This window comes from Chiloscyllium punctatum, chromosome 3 (genome assembly GCF_047496795.1).
Source record: "Chiloscyllium punctatum isolate Juve2018m chromosome 3, sChiPun1.3, whole genome shotgun sequence".
Taxonomy (NCBI): Eukaryota; Metazoa; Chordata; class Chondrichthyes; order Orectolobiformes; family Hemiscylliidae; genus Chiloscyllium; species Chiloscyllium punctatum.
Genome location: NC_092741.1, coordinates 160,186,551 through 160,207,467, shown reverse-complemented (window position 1 = coordinate 160,207,467; position 20,917 = coordinate 160,186,551). Strand labels below are relative to the sequence as shown.

At 40.8% G+C, this 20,917-nt stretch overlaps 1 protein-coding gene across 6 annotated transcripts in view; it reads right to left on the bottom strand.

Annotated features, from left to right (window-relative positions):
* The window catches only part of gareml (GRB2 associated, regulator of MAPK1-like), a 264,605-nt gene that overhangs the window by 37,807 nt on the left and 205,881 nt on the right, over window positions 1-20,917 (bottom strand). For all 6 annotated transcript variants that reach the window (XM_072563343.1, XM_072563353.1, XM_072563375.1 and 3 more), the window contains one exon: window positions 7,667-7,836. In XM_072563343.1, the coding sequence (XP_072419444.1) occupies window positions 7,667-7,836 (170 nt within the window). The remainder of the gene's footprint in view (window positions 1-7,666; window positions 7,837-20,917) is intronic.

The window sequence follows — 20,917 nt, the reverse complement described above, 5'->3', positions numbered from 1 at the left end:
GGCAATTAGGACTGGGTTAGTTTGGGAAACTTGGTCAGCATGGATGTGTTGGATTGAAGGGCTTGTTTCTGTGCTTTATGACTCTATGACTCTCACAAATTTAAATGAGCACCTTTTACTATTTCCTGTCTGAACAGCAGTCTATCATTTGACAACTATGACCATTATCAATACTTGAATGAGTTTCAGGTTCTAATGGATTCCAGCACAGCAGTTATTTCATTCATGTGAGGATGAATGACAGTTTCAAGAGACTCTAATAACGAATGTACATTTTCCTTTTAAAAAATGCAAAATAACAGATTGCAAGCATTACAAGCTTGTTTAAGAGTATGGTCAAAGTGAGGGAGACTTGGTCAAAGTGATTAAGATGGTAAATAATTATTAATAAATAATGCTTTAATAATCAAGTAACTGAGAATTTAGGTAAAAGTGGGAGTTTGGGGCAGATGGGGGAAACTGCTGTCTTAATTGAGTCTTTCTCCATGAAATAAATTCTCTAGGGTGGGAGGTGAGCAGGAAAGGGAGATAAGGCTCTGATCAAAGGACCTTGCTGTCCTGAGACCAATGGTGCATGATACCTCATGTGCAGGGAAAGCAGTTGGTTGGGAAGTAGGTTTCATTTCTGATCTTTAAAATGGAAGTTGCTTAGTTATTTTTGTTTATATTTCTAGAGCTTTTTCTCTTTTTCTGAGAAATAACTAGTTAAGTTTTCATATATGCTATACTTATCTTAAAGGTAATGAATAGTTTCTAAAGTTGCAGGATGGCAAGTCAGAAGGGCCAAGTGGAATGAATGTCCTGCACTATGTGGGGCATCGCTCTCGGTATGGTCTCCTCTACACTGGGGAGACAGGACGCTAACATGTGGAACATTTCAGAGAATATCTCTGGGACACACACACAAAACAATCCCACTGTCCTGTAGCCAAACACCTCAACTTTCCCCTCCACTCTGCCAAGGATATACAAGTCCCTGGGACTCCTTCAGCACCAAACTCTAGCCACCTGACGCCCGGAGGAAGAACGCCTCATCTTCCGCCTTGGGACCCTCCAACCACATGGGATTAAGGTAGGTTTCACAAGTTTCTTCATTCTCCTCCTCCCAACTCAGTACTGCCTTCTTGAACTGTCCTACCTGTTCATCTTCCTTCCCACCTATCCATTCAACCCTCCTTTCTGACCTATCACCATCACCCCCACCTCCATGCACTTATCGCATTCCAAGCTACCTTCCCCCTAGCCCTAACCCCTCCCATTTATCACTCAGCCCCCTTGGCCACCCCTTTATTCCTGATGAAGAGCTTATGCTCAACTCTCGTGCTCTTAGGATGCTGCCTGACCAGATGTGCTTTTCCAGCACCACACCTTTTGACTCTGATCGCCAACATCTGCAGTCCTCACTTCCTCCCCATACTAACCAAGAACCTATCTGTCTTAAATACACTCAATGATTTGGCCTCCACAACTCTCTGTTGCAATGAGTTCACCATAATCTGGCGAAAGAAATTCCTCTTCACCTCAGTTCTAAAGGGTTGCTCTTCATTCTGAGGTAATGCCTTCTGGCTCCAGTCTTTCCTGCTCATGGAAACATCTTCTCCATTTCCACTCCATCCAGGCCTCTCAGTATTCTGTAAGTTTCAGTCAAATTCCCCATCATCCTTCTAAACACCATTGAGCACATACCCAGAGTGGTAAAAACAATGACTGCAGATGCTAGAAACCAAATACTGGATTAGTGGTGCTGGAAGAGCACAGCAGTTCAGGCAGCATCCAACGAGCAGCGAAATCGATGTTTTGGGCAAAAGCCAGGGCTCACATACCCAGAGTCCTGAACCGCTCCTCAAAAGACAAGCCTTTCATCTCCAGGATCAATCTTGTGAAGTTCCTCTGGATCCCCTTCAAGGCCAGCACATCCTTCCTTAGATAAGGGGCTGAAACTGCTCACAATATTCCAAATGCAGTCTAACCAGTCTTAATTTGGAGATGCTGTTGTTGGACTGGGATGTAAAAAGTTAAAAATCACACAACACCAGGTTATAGTCCAACAGGTTTAATTGGAAGCACACTAGCTTTCGGAGTGCTGCTCCTTCATCAGGTGATTGCCTAACCAGTCTTACTCTTGTATTCTAGCCCTCTCAAAATAAATGCTAACATTGCAGTTACCTTTTTAACTGCAAATTGAACTTGGAGGTGAGTGCTTTGACCCCAGTTAACCTGCCTCAACAATCCTTACAAATATACCTATACTCTCAACTTCCCCAGATGGCATACGATTCTCCCACCAACCTCCCCATCATAAAGATATGTTTTTCTTTTATTTGCTTGTGGGATTTATTGCCCTTCCCTAATTGCCCTTCAGAAGGCAATGATGGATTTGCTCCACCCCATGTCAACCTCAGCCTCTGACATTGCCAGGCTTCCAAAGCATATGCAAATCTCAAGCCACTGAACACTGTGCCACCACTCCCCAATTCCATACCTTCTATAGCCCTCAAAGGCTCCTAATTTCAGTTTGGTCAGAAAGTAAAATTCCAAACCTCTCTTTGTCACCCTAAGTCTGTGCAGGTCCGATTGAATGTCATTAATTGCATTGTCATTAACTAGAGTATTTATATTGTCTAACTATAAGGAAAGCACAGGAGAGATTAGTTTAATCCTGTGCATTAAAGTTGCACAGTTTCCTTCTTATCCACCAAGTGCTACATGAAGGAGAACAAGGGCACCAGGTACATGGGAATACCATTATCTGTAAGTTCCCCTCCAAATCATTCACCATCCTAACTTGGAAATATATCACCGTTCCTTCAGTCCACTGGGTCAAAATCCTGGAACTTCCTTCCTCTCAGCATTGTGGCTATTTCTACACCCAAAGAGCTGCAGCAGTTCACCATCACCTTCTCCATGACAAAGTTAAAAATCAGACAACACCAGGTTAGAGTCCAACAGGTTTATTTGGAAGCGCTAGCTTTGGGAGCACTGCTCCTTCATCAGGTGAATTCTCCTCCATAAGTCACAGAATTTATAGTAAAAGTTTCAGTGTCATGTAACTGAAAAGATATACAGAGAAACCTTGATTATCCAAATGTCAATTATCCGAATTTCGAACAAAATCGCAAGGACCTGATGCTTGGCTAAACTGTGTTATCTGACATTTGATTATCCGAATAAAATACTTCCTGCCTGAGACATTTGGATAATTGAAGTCCCTTTGTATTGAACAAACCTAGATTGCTGTCAAGTCTTTCATCTTTTAGAAATGTTTGAAGGTTTTGGTTCATTAATATGTAAATCCAAGAACTTCTTTTAAGTCACATTCTTGAGATAACTTAAAGTTTTATTTTTTAAAAAATGACGTCAGCTCAGTCAATGCATTAAAGGACCATATCATGTTCTCAGGGACAATGTGGGATGGGTAATAAATGCTTGCCTAGCCAGTTAAATACACATTCCTCAACAATAGAAAAACAGAGAACAAAGAACAATACAGCATAGGAACAACCCTCCAAGCCTGTGCTGACACATTTTGCCCTTCCATATTAAAACTGTCTTCACTTATAGGATCCATATCCTTCTATTCCTTTCCTATTCATGTATTCATCCAGGTGCTTATTGAACTTTGCTATTGTGTCTGCTTCCACCACCTCCTCAAGCAGTGATTTCCAGGCCCTCACCATGCTTTGTGTGATTCGCACATCTCTTTTAAATATCCCCCCTCGTATCTTGAACCTGTGTCCGGTAGTAATTGACCTCTCCACCCTGGGAAAAGCCTTAATCATTTCCACCCTATCCATGCCATTCACAATCTTACAAACTTCTATCAGGTCACCTCACAACCTCCTGTGTTCTAGTGAAAACAAACCCAGTCTATCCAATCTTTCTGCATAGGCAAAATTCCCCATACCAGGGGAAGACACAAGCAATCTCCCTGAGGTAACAGTGGCTGAAGGACCTGAACTTAAGGGAATTTCTATTTGCCAGGATTTGGTGTTGGAGAGACTGTTAGGTCTGAAGGTTGATAAGTCTCCGGGACCTGATGGCCTGCATCCCAGGGTACTGAAGGAGGTGGCTCGGGAAATCGTGGATGCGCTGGTGATTATTTTCCAGAGTTCAATAGAATCGGGGTCGGTTCCTGAGGATTGGAGGGCGGCTAATGTTGTGCCACTTTTTAAGAAGGGTGGGCGGGAGAAAGCAGGAAATTATAGACCAGTTAGTCTGACCTCAGTGGTGGGAAAGATGCTGGAGTCTATTATAAAGGATGAAATTACGGCACATCTGGATAATAGTAACAGGATAGGACAGAGTCAGCATGGATTTATGAAGGGGAAATCATGCTTGACTAATCTTCTTGAATTTTTTGAGGATGTAACTCGGAAGATGGACGAGGGAGATCCAGTGGATGTACTGTACCTGGACTTTCAGAAAGCTTTTGATAAAGTCCCACACAAGAGGTTAGTGAGTAAAATTAGGGCACACGGGATTGGGGGCAAAGTACTAGATTGGATAGAGAATTGGTTGGCTAATAGGAAACAAAGGGTAGTGATTAACGGCTCCATTTCGGAATGGCAGGCAGTGACCAGTGGGGTACCGCAGGGATCCGTGCTGGGACCGCAGCTTTTTACAATATATGTAAATAATATAGAAGATGGTATCAGCAATAACATTAGCAAATTTGCTGATGACACAAAGCTAGGTGGTAGGGTGAAATGTGATGAGGATGTTAGGGGATTACAGGGTGACCTGGACAAGTTAGGTGAGTGGGCAGATGCATGGCAGATGCAGTTTAATGTGGATAAATGTCTGGTTATCCACTTTGGTGGCAAGAACAGGAAGGCAGATTACTACCTCAATGGTATCAAATTAGGTAAAGGGGCTGTTCAGAGAGATCTGGGTGTTCTTGTCCACCAGTCAATGAAGGCAAGCATGCAGGTATAGCAGGTCGTGAAGAAGGCTAATAGCATGCTGGCCTTCATAACAAGAGGGATTGAGTATAGAAGCAAAGAGGTGCTTCTGCAGCTGTACAGGGCCCTGGTGAGACCACACCTGGAGTACTGTGTACAGTTCTGGTCTCCAAATTTGAGGAAAGACATTCTGGCTATTGAGGGAGTGCAGCGTAGGTTCACGAGGTCAATTCCTGGAATGGCAGGATTGCCTTACACGGAAAGACTGAAGTGACTGGGCTTGTATACCCTTGAGTTTAGAAGACAGAGAGGGGATCTGATTGAAACGTATAGGATTATGAAAGGACTGGACACTCTGGCAGGAGGGAACATATTTCCGTTGATGGGGGAATGCCGAACCAGAGGACACAACTTAAAAATACGGGGTAGACCATTTAGGACAGAGATGAGGAGAAACTACTTCACCCAGAGAGTGGTGGCTGTGTGGAATGCTCTGCCCCAGAGGGCAGTGGAGGCCCAGTCTCTGGATTCACTTAAGAAAGAATTGGATAGAGCTCTTTAAGATAGTGGAGTCAAGGGGTATGGAGATAAGGCTGGAACAGGATACTGATTAGGAATGATCAGCCATGATCATATTGAATGGCGGTGCAGGCTCGAAGGGCAGAATGGCCTACTCCTGCATCTATTGTCTATTGTCTATTGTCTAACAGCCTGGTAAACCTTTTCTGTAACATCACCAAAGTCCATATCCTTCTGGTAGCGTGGAGACCAGAACTGCTTTGCAGGCAATATTCCAAGTGTGACCAAACAAAAGTTCTATAAAACTGCAGCAATAACTTGTCTATCCTTGTACTTAATGCCCCTTCCAATGAAGGCAAGCATGCCACAGGCCTTTTTTACTACCTTATCACCTTCAGTGATCTATGGACTTGCACACCTAGATCCCTCTGCATATAAACACTCCTAAGGATTCTGCCAGTCATTGTATAATTTCCACCTGTACTTGACTTTCCAAAATGCATCATCTTGCATTTGTCTGGATTAAAGTCTATCTGCCATTTTTCTGATCATGCCTCCAAATGATCTATATCCTACTGTATCCTCTGACAATCCTCCTCACTATCCACAATTCCACCAATCTTTGTATTGCCTGCAAACTTACTAATTAGATAAGGTATGGTCCAAATTATTTGTGTGGATCATGAACTGTAGAGGTCCCAGCACTGATCCCTGTGGAATATCATTAGTCACAGCCCTCCATTCTGAAAAGCATCATTCCACTGCTTCCCTCGGTCTACTATGACTCCACCCATCTTGCCAGCTCACTCCTGAAACCACGTGACTTCATCTTTTGTATCAGTCTGCCAAGAGGGACCTTTGCTGCATGTAGACTACATCAACCACTTTTTTCCTCATCAATCATCTTCATCACCTTCTCAAAAAAACTCAATCAAATTAGTGAGGTATGACCTCCCCTACACAAAACCATGCTGTCTATCACTAATCAGTCCATTTGCTCTTAAATGTGTATGGATCTTGTCCCTGAGAATTTTTTCCAATAATTTCTCTATCATCGACATGAGACTCACAGGCCTGTAATGTCCTGGAATATCCCTATTATCATTCTTAAACAATGGGACTACATTGGCTATTCTTCAGTCCTCTGGGACCTCACTTGTGACCAAAGAGAATACAAAGATGTCTGTCAATGCTACAGCAATTGGTTCTCTTGCCTTCCTCAACATTCTGGGATATATCCTATCAGGAGCCAGGGACTTATCTACCTTCATACTTTTCAAGATGCACAACATCCCTTCCTTTTTAATAACAATTTGGCTGAGAAATTCGACACTCCCGTCCCGGAGATCATCCTCCACCAATTCCTTCTCTTTGGTGAATACTGATACAAAGTACTCATTGACCTCACCCACCTTTTCTGGCTCCACACATGAATCTTCTCCTTTGCCCTTTAGTGGACTAATCCTTTCCCGGCTACCCTCTTGCTTTTTATAAATGCATAAAAACCTTTTGGATTTTCTTTAATCCTGTTTGCTAATTACTTTTCATGACCCCTTTTAGCCCTTCTAATTCCTTGCTTAAGTTCTTTCCTATCTTAGAGGCTACATTTTTCAACGCTGAAATGTACTAATGTACTTTAGGGAATTCTGCAAGCTGTGCTCGCTCAGAACACTTCTGCCAAATTTTCAGGAAAAGTAGTCCAGATAAAGTTCAAACTTGGAGGCATGTTGAGGCTTAGGAGTAAAAATGTGAAAGGAGGGAATAAAAGACACAGAAAAATGTAACTAATTAATGATTTAATTGTGAAATATGCATTTTTTTCTGGATTTTATCTAAAATCTATCTTCAGAAATCTCAATTATGCAAAAGTGGACTTTTTCTCAAAAAAGCATTTTAAATTCCTTGGTGGCTTATTGGTAAACAGTGAAAACTGATAATTATATGGAGAAATACCATCAAAAAGTCATTACATTGGTACCTTCAGTTTTAAACATTGACAAAATTAATTAGCTAAAATGATGCCAAAAAGATATTAGGTTCATGGACAGGACACGTGAAAGATTTTTGAATAATATATGGATGGTTAGGAAGATAACATATGTATATATTAATGCTTTATTAATGAAGGGAAGGGGGAATTCATTTCCTGAATGATGATGGATTAAACTTTTTTTTAATTAAGAAAAATCAATGACCCACAAAATCCTACAAAGTTTTCATTCATTATTTATAGCTATTTCACTTACATCTCATGAAGACCAGATGAGTAATAGGACAGACTAGGGCTTGGTGAATGAGCTTGCTGGAGCTGGGTCTTTGCAAATCGAGGAGGTACCGGTGGGCTTGGAGTAGGAACACTTTTAGCACCCCTTGGAGGAATAGGAGGAGCATTTAGAAGACGGCATTCCTCCTTCACCTAACAAAAGAAAACAGTGAAACATGGCATATATCAAGATTTAAACACAGTGCAGAAAAGTTTCTGTTGATCTGTGTTTGAATGCTACTATTTTGCTAATTCAATTATACAATGAAATCAGAAGTCTTCACATAAGGCAATCAGACCATTTCAGCTGACTTGACACATTCTAACTGTCAAATTAATAGCATTAGTTTGTTAGGAAGATGAGGAAGTCATTCAGTTGCTCAAACATACTCTACCATTTCAGATCATGACCTTAGCAATATATTTCCACACTATTCACAATATTGAATGACAAGGAAGCACTTGTGTTGAAGAGAGGTTTAAAATGCAGAGCTTCAACATGACATGTCAAAATATGTATTTAATGATCTTACAGAGCTAACCCCTGTATGTTATCAACTTACATTTGAAAATACAAATCAGCCAAGATTATAAAACTTGCAATATTCATAACTAGCAATAAATAGGCACATAAATCAATGCTGTAAAATGAATCAAAGCCATTGATTAACACAGCAATTATGGTCAATTACTGTTACTTGAACAACCTATATGATTTTCTGAAATAAATGTGCTAAAAACTACACTGCTACAGGACCCCAAATCAGAATCACATGAGAATTATTTACAGATGATGCTAAATTATGAGGCATTTATTGGCTGGGTATTAATTCCTGGAAAGGTTTGGAAGATTGTGTACTTTTGAATGGATTCAAAGGACACCTAATTAAGCAGCTGAGAGAGAAAGAAATAGAAGGCTATTTTTGATAGAGTGAGATCAAGTAAAATGTAAGCAGATATAAGTGGAACACAGCATTGACATGGATCTGTTAGATTGAATGGCCTCTTTCTGTGCTGCAAATTTTTAGACACTTCCATGGAAGTGTTAGGGTGAGATGTGAAGGCTCAGTTAGGGTGATTGAGAGTTACAAGGTAGCCAAGAAAGACCAAAAGAGAGAGCTATGACGAGCGAGGAAGGGACATGAGAAGTTGTTGGTGGATAGGATCAGGGAAACTCTAAAGCTTTCTATAGGTATATAAGGGAGAAAAGAATGATGAGAGCAAGATTAGGGCCAATCAAGGACAGTGGTGGGAAGTTGTGTGTGGAGTCAGAAGAGATAAGGGAAGCACTAAATGAATATCTTTCATCAGTATTTGCAATGGAAAAAGACAATGTTGTCGAGCAGAATACTGAGAAACAGGCTATTGGGCTAGATGGGATTGAAGTTCACCAGGAGGTGGTGTTGAAAATTCTGGAAAGTGTGAAGATAGATAAATCCCCTGGGATGGATGGGATTTATCCTAGGATTCTCTGGGAAGCCAAGGAGGAGATTGCTGAGCCTTTGGCTTTGATCTTTATGTTGTCATTGTCAACAGGAATAGTACCAGAAGACTGGAGGATAGCAAATATTGTTCCCGCGTTCAAGAAGGGCAGTAGCGACAACCCTGGTAATTATAGACCAGTGAGCCTTACTTCAGGTGTAGGTAAAGTGTTGGAGAAATGTTTATAATCATCTCAATAGGAATAAGTTGATGAGGGATAGTCAACACAGTTTTGTAAAGGGTAGGTCGTGCCTCACAAACCTTATTGAGTTATTTGAGAAGGAGACTAAACAGGTGGATGAAGGTAAAGCCGTCGATGTGGTGTATATGGATTTCAGTATGGTGTTTGATAAGGTTCCTCATGGTAGGCTACTGCACAAAATACGGAGACATGGGATTGAGGGTGATTTGGCGGTTTGGATCAGAAATTGGCTAGATGAAAGAAGACAGAGGGTTGTGGTTGATGAGAAATGTTAATCCTGGAGTTCAGTTACTAGTGGTGTTCCGCAAGGATCTGTTTTGGGTCCACAGCTGTTTGTCATTTTTATAAACAACCTGGATGAGGGTGTAAAAGGATGGGTTAATAAATTTGTGGATGACACTAAGGTCGGTGGAATTATGGACAGTGCAGATGGATATTGCAGGTTACAGAGGGACACAGACAAGCTGCAGAGCTGGGCTGAGAGGTGGCAAATTGAGTTTAATGCAGAAAAGTGTGAGGTGATTCACTTTGGAAGCAGTAACAGGAATACAGAGTACTGGGCTAATGGTAAGATTCTTGGTAGTATAGATGAGCAGAGAGATCTCGGTATCCATATTCATAGATCCCTCAAAGTTGCCACCCAGTTTGATAGAGCTGTTAAGAAGCTATAGGGTGTGTTAGGTTTTATTAGTAGAAGGATCGAGTTTCGGAGCCACGAGGTCATGCTGCAGCTGTACTAGACTCTGGTCTAGCCGTACTTGAAATATTGCGTGCAGTTCAGGTGCATTATAGGAAGATGTGGAAGCTTTAGAAAGAGTTCAGAGGAGATTTACAGGATGTTGCCTGGTATGGAGGGAATGTCTTATGAGGAAAGGCTGAGGGACTTGAGGATGTTTTTGTTAGAGACAAGAAGGTTGAGAGGTGACTTAATAGAGACATATAAGATAATCAGATGGTTAGATAGGGTGGTCAGGGAGAGCCTTTTTCCTTGGATGGTGATAGCTAGCATGAGGTGGCATAGCTTTAAATTGAGGGGTGATAGATATAGGACAGATGTCAGAGGTAGTTTCATTACTCAGAGAGTAGTAGGGACGTAGAATGCACTGCCTGCAACAGGTGCACACTCGTCAACTTTAGGGGCATTTCAATGGTCATTAGATAGACATATGGACGAGAATGGAATAGTGTAGGTCCGATGGGCTTCAGATTGGTTCCACAGGGTGGCGCAACATCGAGGGCCAAAGAGCCTGTACTCCGCTGTTCTATGTTCTATGTTCTATGGAATCCAGTACAGTTCAAAATGACAGCTGCAGTACCAGTGCCAAACTCCAGTTTCTATAAAATAGATCACGTTACAGCTGAGGGAGGAAGAAGACCTTATTTGATGAATGACAAGTTGTTGTAAGGATGGTAATTACTTATATGTAAGTAAAAACATGAAAATAACAACTGCAATATTCTATTCAGAATGCCATGTCAATCAACTCTGTCATGGAATGATCATTCTTGGTCCAAATCACACTGTATCCACTTTGCCCCTCTCACAATCAGTGTAAACTAAGTTATTCTTGGTCTACTGTCTCTTCTCCAGAAATTCCCTCCCAACAAGAACCAAGTCTGTCAATTAGGTTGGCTCTCACACAGGGAAGCCCTTTTTAAAAAAAAAACTGCACTGCTTTGGGTTAAAGCTCCATAAATGCAGTTGAATGCCAGGCATAAATTTCTCTCCCAGGCTTGTATCAGGGCCAACATTTCTGTGAAATAAAAATTGTAATTGAAAACAATATGAGGAGTAGTTGAGGACTCTGGGGTTGACACAGTTTAGAAAGATGAGTGGTTGTCTCATGGAAGCTTCAGAATACTGAGAGGCGTGGATAGAATGAACATGGAGTTGATTTTTCCACTTGTAGGAGAGACTAGGACCCGAGGGCACAGCCTCAGAGCGAAGGCAAGACTGCTTAGGACTGAGGAATTTCTTATCCAGAAGGTGGTAAATCTGTGTAATTCACTTCCACATCAATGAGTGCTTTTAAGACAGAGATTGATAGATTCTTGATTAGTAAGGGGATAAAAAGTCATGGGAAAAGGGAGAAGAATGGGATTGAGAAACATATCAGAGTAAGAGTGTGGTGCTTTTCCAGCATCTGCAGTCCTTGTTTTCGCCTTGAGAAACATATCAGCCATAATTGAATGATGGAGCTGACTCAAAGGGCTGAATAGCCTAATTCTGCTTATTGAAGTTGATCATTACATGCCTTTGAACTTCAAATGCAATACAGTCACTTTTTAATGCAACTTTGAGAAACATCTTCATGTCTTCCCAGAGCTTCTTGACTGGCTAGTGCTGAGCCTGAGATTAATTTCTCTTCCCTTTCTATCATCAAATTGGTGCTCCATGGCAACTATACATTGCGTAGCAGGTGATCATTGAGATATCGTGACTGCCTAAGGGATAAGCACACTTCACTCTCTGTTTTGCCTTCTTTGAATGTCCTCTTGCTTATCCAGAGCCAACAAACACAGTAATTTCAGCAACAGCATACCCATTATCAGAATGGGTTGCATTCCATCAAGTACTTCTGGACAAACACCTATGAATAGAAAATGGGGAAGGGGGAGGGAAGGAAAATACGGAGTCTACTAGAAAAGTTATGGTAAGGAAAGTTGCCTGAATGTGAAACATAACAATTTCAGGTAGTAAGACTAAGTTTAATTCAGTAAAACGTATAAGGGAGATTTGCATTTGCCATCTGGGGATAAAAACAATAGCGCAAATCAATTAACCCTTCACAATATTAACTCATTTTTAATATCCTCTGAAATTACACAATGCTCATATTACTTTGGACTCTTAAGTTGAAATTTAGTCTCATATTTCCAATTAAGATTTGAAGTCCCAATACTTTTTAAACAGTTGTGAGTCAAATAATGTAGGTTTGCAGCATTTTCCTGGTACTGAGCATAGGTTATGAGTAATAAATTATTTTGATAAATTTGGCATGTTTAACAAGGTAATTGCAATTCATATGCACTTGTCTTCTGATCACTTGCCCTTGGGACAGGATGTTATAGTTTGTCTTCTACTTTGAGGTATCGACTGATCAATTGCATACAGACATATCAATGCACAGCATGTATTCTGATTGTTATCTGCATTTCCAGTGCATATCTTAATGGAATCAGCCCTAGCATCAATAGTGCATGAACTAAAGTAGTGGTGCAGACTTGGTTCAAATTTTGTTGGGTTCAGGTCAGCGACTCTGCACCTGATTGCCATTAGCAAGACAAAAACTTTCATAAGATACTTCCACTCACTGTGATCCTTAGCATTGCTGAATATGTCTCTCATATTCCTGTTTTGATGTGAATTGCATTACATATATTTAATACACAATTTATTGTAGGTGCCTTCTCATCACTCAGGTTTGACTAAACTGGGAAAACAAAATTTTTGTACCCTCTGCTTATGAAGCCTACTACAACAATCGATAGAAGTTCCTTCATTTACTTCAGGTTTGTACCAACTGATGAAAGCATGAACACTAGGTAAAGCCTACTCACCTAGTTCAAATAAGGAAACAATAATCTGGGAAATAATAACCTAATATCCTATTCTGTACGTTGATATTTTTAAATCCCTTACAAAAATAAATTGCATCCTCATCAATTTGTGCTGCTTGTGTTTGCTTTCTGACTACAATAGGTAAGAAAGTAAATCAACATTACAATGCTTGGGAACTATTTGTACATATATTAAAATATTAATACCTTTACTAATGAGTGAATAGATATTTGAACAATTCATGCAACTAGGAAATGCAGACAAGCCTAAAAGGAGATTACAGCCACTTATGGTTTTTTGGTGAGAGACTGGATTACATTTCCGTTTCTTGTTACTGGTATTAAAAACAATGAAAGTGGCATAAATTATTTAACATGCCGGATACAGAAAGCAATTTGTCAGTGGGCAGAGATAGTCCTATCTTACAGCTGCAAGTTAAGTACTTCCCACAGGAACAGCTTCTGTACTCACAACTGTTAACTGGCAGCTTAAATGTTGCACATGACCAAAATGCTTAAACCTTGTATTCCTTAAACAATGTTGTCCTCCATCTTTGTTTGCCAATCATTTATGAAGGTCAATATTTACAGACAAATATTCTCCTTCTTTCCTTTAGCACTTTGTGTGAAGCTTTAAATATACTCCATCAAACTAATACCAAAGCAAATACTGCAGATGGTGAATATGAAATAAAAATAAAAGGTCATTGACTAGAGACATTAATTCTTTCTTCTTCCACCAATGCTACCCAACCTACAGAGAATTTCCTGTATTTTCTGTTTTCACTCCATGTAATCTATTTTGAATACACCAAATTTTCCACTGTTCAATAGTCCAATTCAGAAATCAAGTCTTCCTCCACCAGTCAGATGAGAGATTGGGAAAACCAGATATATTTGTATCCAGAAACTGCACTTACCTATATTCTTAAGTGTACATGAAAGATTGACTGACTTCTTCTAAATAAAAACAGAATATTAGTTTAAATGTTACAATGCCAATGTATGTCATTTGTAGTTTAAAATTTATTAAGTAGCATTTGTTGCATGTTGGGTTGCTGATAACTTAGTAATATGGTTTTGCAATGGTTTAAATCTCATCCCATCCCCAGTCAATTTCTGTTTCTTTAGGTCTATAGCCAAATCATAGCCAAAACTGTCTAGTTCCACATGTTAAAATGGTAAATTAAGTTCTTTTGGTTCTACAATATTTCAGCATCTTCACAAGTGAGGGAGAGAAAAAAAAGACCTCACTAAATTCTTATCTTCATCAACACTGCTGGTAAAGATCTGGGAGTAGGCAACCTGCCTATATTCTTCACTTTGGAAATGTGGGGCATTAAAGCTCAAAAATAGCCCAAATATTCCAGGATCTATTTTTCAGAGGGTTAAATCTGTAGAAAGTTTATCTATTTAGCTTCAGTAAAGTCATCTCTTAAAGTTTCCTGTGGTGAACACCCTACAACATATTGAGGTTGAGACAGTCATGTCTTCCTTTGTATTCTATAAGAATCTATGTTACTCCTCCACCACCAGGTAGCATCACTGACATGATATACCACACTACTAGGCTAATAAGAGGCATGATATTTTCATACAGACAAAATTATTTGCAAAGTCACATTTACTGTGTATCTCCAGTTATTTTGAGAAGGGGTGATAAAATTCTTACATCAGCAATCTTAATAATTATGCTCTGATGATGATGCTAAGTAGGGAATGTTAGGATTTTTATGAATTACCAAATATACAACGCAAAGTCAAGGATTTTCAGCTGTCTGTATCATAAATGTTGCAATTTCCTCCAAAAACCTCTCTGTCCTTCTTCCCTTCATTAAGATGCTCCTTGAAACCGACCTTTTCCTAGTCTCAATATCTCTTATGGCTGGGTGCCACATTGAACATAAGAATACAAGAACTAGGAGCAGGAGTAGGCCATCTGGCCCTTCAACCCTGCTCCGCCATTCAATAAAATCATGGCTCATCTTTTCGTGGGCTCAGCCCACTCGCCGGAACCCTTAATTCCTTTATTGTTCAAAGAATTATCTATCTTCGCTTTAAAAACATCTACTGAAGTAGTGTCAACAACTTCACTGAATGAGGAATTCCATAGATTCACAACCCTCTGGGCAAAGATGTTCCTTCTCAATTCAGCCCTAAATCTACTCCCCCTAATTTTGAGGATACACCCTCTCGTCCTAGTTTCTCCTGCCAGTGGAAACATCCTCTCTACTTCTATCTTATCTATTCCTGCCATTATTTTATATGTTTCTGCCAGATCCCTCCTCATTCTTCTAAATTCTAATGAATATAATCCCACTCTACTAGGTCTCTCCTCATAAACCAACCCTCCCTTCCCAACTATGGAATAAACTTAGTGAACATCCTCAGGACCTACTCTATTGCCAGTACTTCCTTTCTCAAGTAAGGAGACCAAAACTGCACACAGTACTCCAGGTGTGGCCTCCCCAGCACCTTATGCAGCTGTAACATTACCTCCCTGCTTTTAAACTCAATCCATTTAGCAATGCAAGACAAATTTTCATTTGCCTCCCTACTTACTTGTTAAGACCATAAGACCAGAAGACATAGGAGTGGAAGTAAGGCCATTTGGCCCATCGTGTCCACTCCGCCATTCAATCATGGCTGATGGGCATTTCAACTCCCCTTACCCGCATTCTCCCCGTAGCCCTTAATTCCTCGAGACAACAAGAATCTATCATTCTCTGCCTTGAAGACATTTAGCGTCCCGGCCTCCATTCTGCGGCAATGAATTCCAAAGGCCCACCATCCTCTGGCTGAAGAAATGTCTCTGCATTTCTGTTCTGAATTTATCTCCTCTAATTCTAAGGCTGTGTCCACGGGTCCTAGTCTCCTCACCTAATGGAAACAATTTCCTAGCGTCCACCCTTTCCAAGCCATGTATTATCTTGCACGTCTCTATTAAGTCTCCCCTTAATCTTCTAAACTCCAATGAATACAATCCCAGGATCCGTAGCCGTTCCTCATATGTTAGACCTGCCATTCCAGGGATCATCCGTGTGAATCTCCGCTGGACACGTTCCAGTGCCAGTATGTCCTTCCTGAGGTGTGGGGACCAAAACTGGACACAGTACTCCAAATGGGGCCTAACCAGAGCTTTATAAAGTCTCAGTAGCACAACGGTGCTTTTATATTCCAACCCTCTTGAGATAAGTGACAACATCGCATTCGCTTTCTTAATCACAGACTCAACCTTCATGTTGACCTTTAGAGAATCCTTGACTAGCACTCCCAGATCCCTTTGTACTTTGGCTATACGAATTTTCTCACCGTTTAGAAGTAGTCTGTGCTTTTATTCTTTTTGCCAAAGTGCAAGACCTCGCATTTGTTCACGTTGAATTCCATCAGCTATTTCCTGGACCACTCTCCCAAACTGTCTAGATCCTTCTGCAGCCTCCCCCACTTCCTCAGTACTACCTGCCTGTCCACTAACTTCGTATCATCTGCAAACTTAGCTAGAATCCCCCAGTCCCTTCATCCAGGTCATTAATATATAATGTGAACAGCTGTGGCCCCAACACTGAACCCTGCAGGACACCGCTCATCACCGGCTGCCATTCTGAAAAAGAACCTTTTATCCCAACTCTCTGCCTTCTGTCAGATAGCCAATCCTCAATCCATCCCAGTAGCTCACCTCGAACACCATGGGCCCTCACCTTGCTCAGCAGCCTCCCGTGTGGCACCTTATCAAAGGCCTTTTGGAAGTCTAGACAGACCACATCCACTGGGTTTCCCTGGTCTAACCTACTTGTCACCTCTTCAAAGAATTCCAACAGGTTTGTCAGGCATGACCTCCCCTTACTAAATCCATGTTGACTTGTTCTAATCAGACTCTGCTCTTCTAAGAATTTAGAAACCTCATCCTTAATGATGGATTCTAGAATTTTACCAACAACTGAGGTTAGGCTAATTAGCCTATAATTTTCCATCTTTTGTCTTGATCCTTTCTTGAACAATGGGGTTACAACAGCGATCTTCCAATCATCCGGGATTTTCCCTGACTCCAGTGACTTTTGAAAGATCTCAACCAATGCCTCCGCTATTTCCTCAGCCACCTCTCTCAGAACTCTAGGATGTATCCCATCGGGGCCAGGAGATTTATCAATTTTAAGACTTTTTAGCTTTTCTAGCACTATCTCTTTTTTAATGGCAACCATACTCAACTCAGCCTCCTGACTCCCTTTAATTGTTGGGATATTACTCATGTCTTCCACTGTGAAAACTGATGCAAAGTACTTGTTAAGTTCTCCTGCTATTTCCTTATCTCCCATCACTAGGCTTCCAGCATCAGTTTGAAGTGGCCCAATGTCTACTTTTGCCTGTCGTTTGTTTCTTATGTATTGAAAGAAACTTTTACTATCATTTCTAATATTACTGGCTAGTCTACCTTCATATTTGATCCTCTCCTTTCTTATTATTCTCTTTGTTATCCTCTGTTTGTTTTTGTAGCCTTCCCAATCTTCTGATTTCCCAGTGCTCTTGGCCACTTTATAGGATCTCTCTTTTTCTTTAATACATTTCCTGACTTCCTTTGTCAGCCATGGCTGTCTAATCCCTCCCTGGATAATCTTTCTTTTCTTGGGGATGAACATCTGTACAGTGTCCTTAATTATACCCACAAACTCCTGCCATTTTTGCTCTACTGTCTTCCCCGCAAGCCTCTGCTTCCAGTCTATTTTTGTCAGTTCCGCTCTCATGCCCTCATAATTACCTTTATTTAACTGTAACACCATTACATCAGATTTTGCCTTCTCTCTTTCAAACTGCAGACTGAACTCTACCATATTATGATCGCTGCTTCCTAGGGGTTCCCTTACTTTAAGATCTTTTATAAAGTCTGGTTCATTGCAAAGCACTAGGTCCAGAATAACCTGCTCCATTGTGGGCACCATGACAAGCTGTTCCAAAAAGCCATCCTGTAGGCATTCCATGAATTCCCTTTCTTTGGATCCACTGGCAACATTATTTACCCAGTCCACCTGCATATTGAAGTCCCCCATGATTACTGTGACCTTGCCTTTCTGACATGCCTTCTCTATTTCCCGGTACATATTGCACCCCTGGTCCTGACCACTGTTAGGAGGTCTATACACAACTCCAATTATGGTTTTTTTGCCTTTGTGGTTCCTCAATTCCACCCACACAGACTCCACATCATCTGACGCTATGTCATTCAGTGCCATAAATTTAATTTTGTTCTGAACTAACAAGGCAACCCCACCCCCTCTGCCGAACTCCCTGTCTTTTCGATAAGTTGAAAATCCTTGGAGGTTTAACTGCCAGTCCTGACCCCCCTGTAACCAAGTCTCTGTGATGCCTACCACATCATAATCATTCACTATGATCTGTGCTATTAGTTCATCTGCTTTGTTATGAATGCTACGAGCATTCAGGTAAAGTGCCTTAATGGTAACTTTCTTATCGTTAGAGATATTGGAAGTCATATGATATCCTAAGTTATCCTTGCTTTTTTCTCCATTCCCAGTCTGCCTCAATTTTAAATCCGCCTGGACACTTGCTATCCTGCTTCTTATCTTTCCATTTAACGCCATACTCCCTGTCGCTTTCACTTTCCCTTCCCCCCAACTCAGAAGTTGTACCTGCAGACTAACCTTTTGTGATTCATGCACAAGGACACCCAGGTCCCTCTGCATAGCAGCTTGCTGCAACTTTATACCATTCAAGTAATAATCCTTTATACTGTCACACCTACCAAAATGGATTGTTTCACATTTATTAACATTGTACTCCATCTGCCAGACATTTGTCCACTCATTTAAATTGCCTATGTTCCTCTGCAAAGTCTCACAGTCCTCTGCACTGTCACTCATCTTAGTGTCATCCGCAAACTTTGACACACTACACATGGTCCAACTCCAAATCATCTATATAAATTGTGAATAATTGTGATCCCTGAGGTACACCACTAGATACTGATTGCCAACCAGAATAACACTCATTTATCCCCATTCTTTGCTTCTTGTTTGTCAACCAATCCTCTATCCATGCAAATACTTCACCCGTAATGCCATGCATCTTTATCTTATGCAGCTGCCTCTTGTGTGGCACCTTGTTGAAAGCCTTTTGGAAATCTAGGTAGACGCATCTACTGGTTCCTCGTTAACCACCTTGCTCGTAATGTCTTCATGGAATTCCAAAAGATTAGTTAAACATGACCTGTCCTTCTTGAACCCATGCTGCGACTGCCCAAGGGGACAATTTCTATCAAGATACCTTGTTATTTATTCCTTGATAGTAGACTCAAGCATCTTCCCCACTACCGAAGTTAAGCTAACTGGTCGAGAATTCCCCATCTTTTGTCTACCTCCCTTTTTAAACAGTGGCGTCATATTTACTGTTTTCCAATCTGCTGGAACTGCTCCAGAGTCCAGTGAATTTTGGAAAATTATCACAAGTACACTTGCTATTTTGCCCACCATCTCTTTTGGTACAGCACCACCCTGATGTTGTCTTGAATATCAGAGCTACTCCATCCCCCTTACCTTCCTGTCTGTCCTTCCGAATAGTCTGATACCCCTGGATATTTAACTCCCAATTGTGACTATCCTGTAACCATGTCTTCTTAATGGCTACTAAATCATATTCAGTCACGATGATTTGTGCCATTAACTCATCAATCTTGTTACCTGAATGCTATGAGCTCTTATGCTAGTTTTCATACCCTCATGATTTTCAGCATCTCTAATAATATCTCCTGAGTTATCCTTCCTTTTTACTTCTTTCATAGTCTGCCTTGTAGTTAAACCCTCCTGTATACTCCTGAAGGGAGGCAAGGCCTCATGGTATTATCACTGGACTGTTAATCCAGACCCAGATAATGTTCTGGGGACCCAGGATTGAATCCCTTCATGGCAGATGGTGGAATTTGAATGCGATAAAAAATCTGGAATTAAGAGTCGAATGAAGACTATGAATCCATTGTTGTAAAAAGCCCATCTGGTTCACCAATGCCCTTTATGGAAGGAAACTGTCATCCTTACCTGGTCTGGCTTACATGTGATTCCAGACCCACAGCAATGTGGTTGACTCTCAACTGCCCCCTGGGCAATTAGGGATGGGCAATAAATGCTAGGCTAGCCAGCGACGCACTCATCCTGTGAATGAATAAAAGAAAACACATGCTAACCTGCTGCTTACCTTTTAAATTTACCATCATACTTCCTGTCATTTTCCCCTTTCCTTCCCCCGACTGACTCATTTAAAATCCTAGTCACCATCCTATTTATCCTTTTCACTAGAACACTGGTTCCAGATCGGTTCAGGTGGACACTGTCCCATTGGTACAGATCCCTCCTGTTCCAAAACTGATGCCAATACCCCATGACATGGAACTCCTCTTTCCCACACCACTCCCTTAGCTACATGTTTACTTCTCTAACTTTCTTATCCCTAAACCAATTTGCATGAGGATCTGGCAGTAATCTGGAGATTATAACCCTTTAGCACCTGTTCCTTAATTTCATTCTTAGTGCTTAATAATCCTCCACCCTAGCTTTGCCTATGTTGTTAGTCCCAAAGTGGACCACAACAACTGGATCCTCCCCCTCCTGCTCCAATATCCTTTCAAGCCGGTCAGAGATAACATTTTGCTCCCTTGCTGAACAATACATCTATCCACCTCTGCTTTAAAAATATTGAAAGATTTTACTTTCACCACTTTATAGAATTACTGACTCTGGTCGGGTATATTCTTGGAGTTATAATGTAACTTCCAGCCTTTTTCCATTTACCAATATTTTAATTTTGTTAAAAGGAAATTGTGAAGCTGTTTGTCTTGCATCAGGAAAATTTATAAGAAACAAAGTAATACAGTAAATTATACACAGGCGTTAATACCATAAAAATTGCTTTCCTTTTACATTAGAATTTTGCTTGTAAATTGTCCTGATGAGGAGACAGATGTTGGGGTCTGCAGATGCTGGAGAA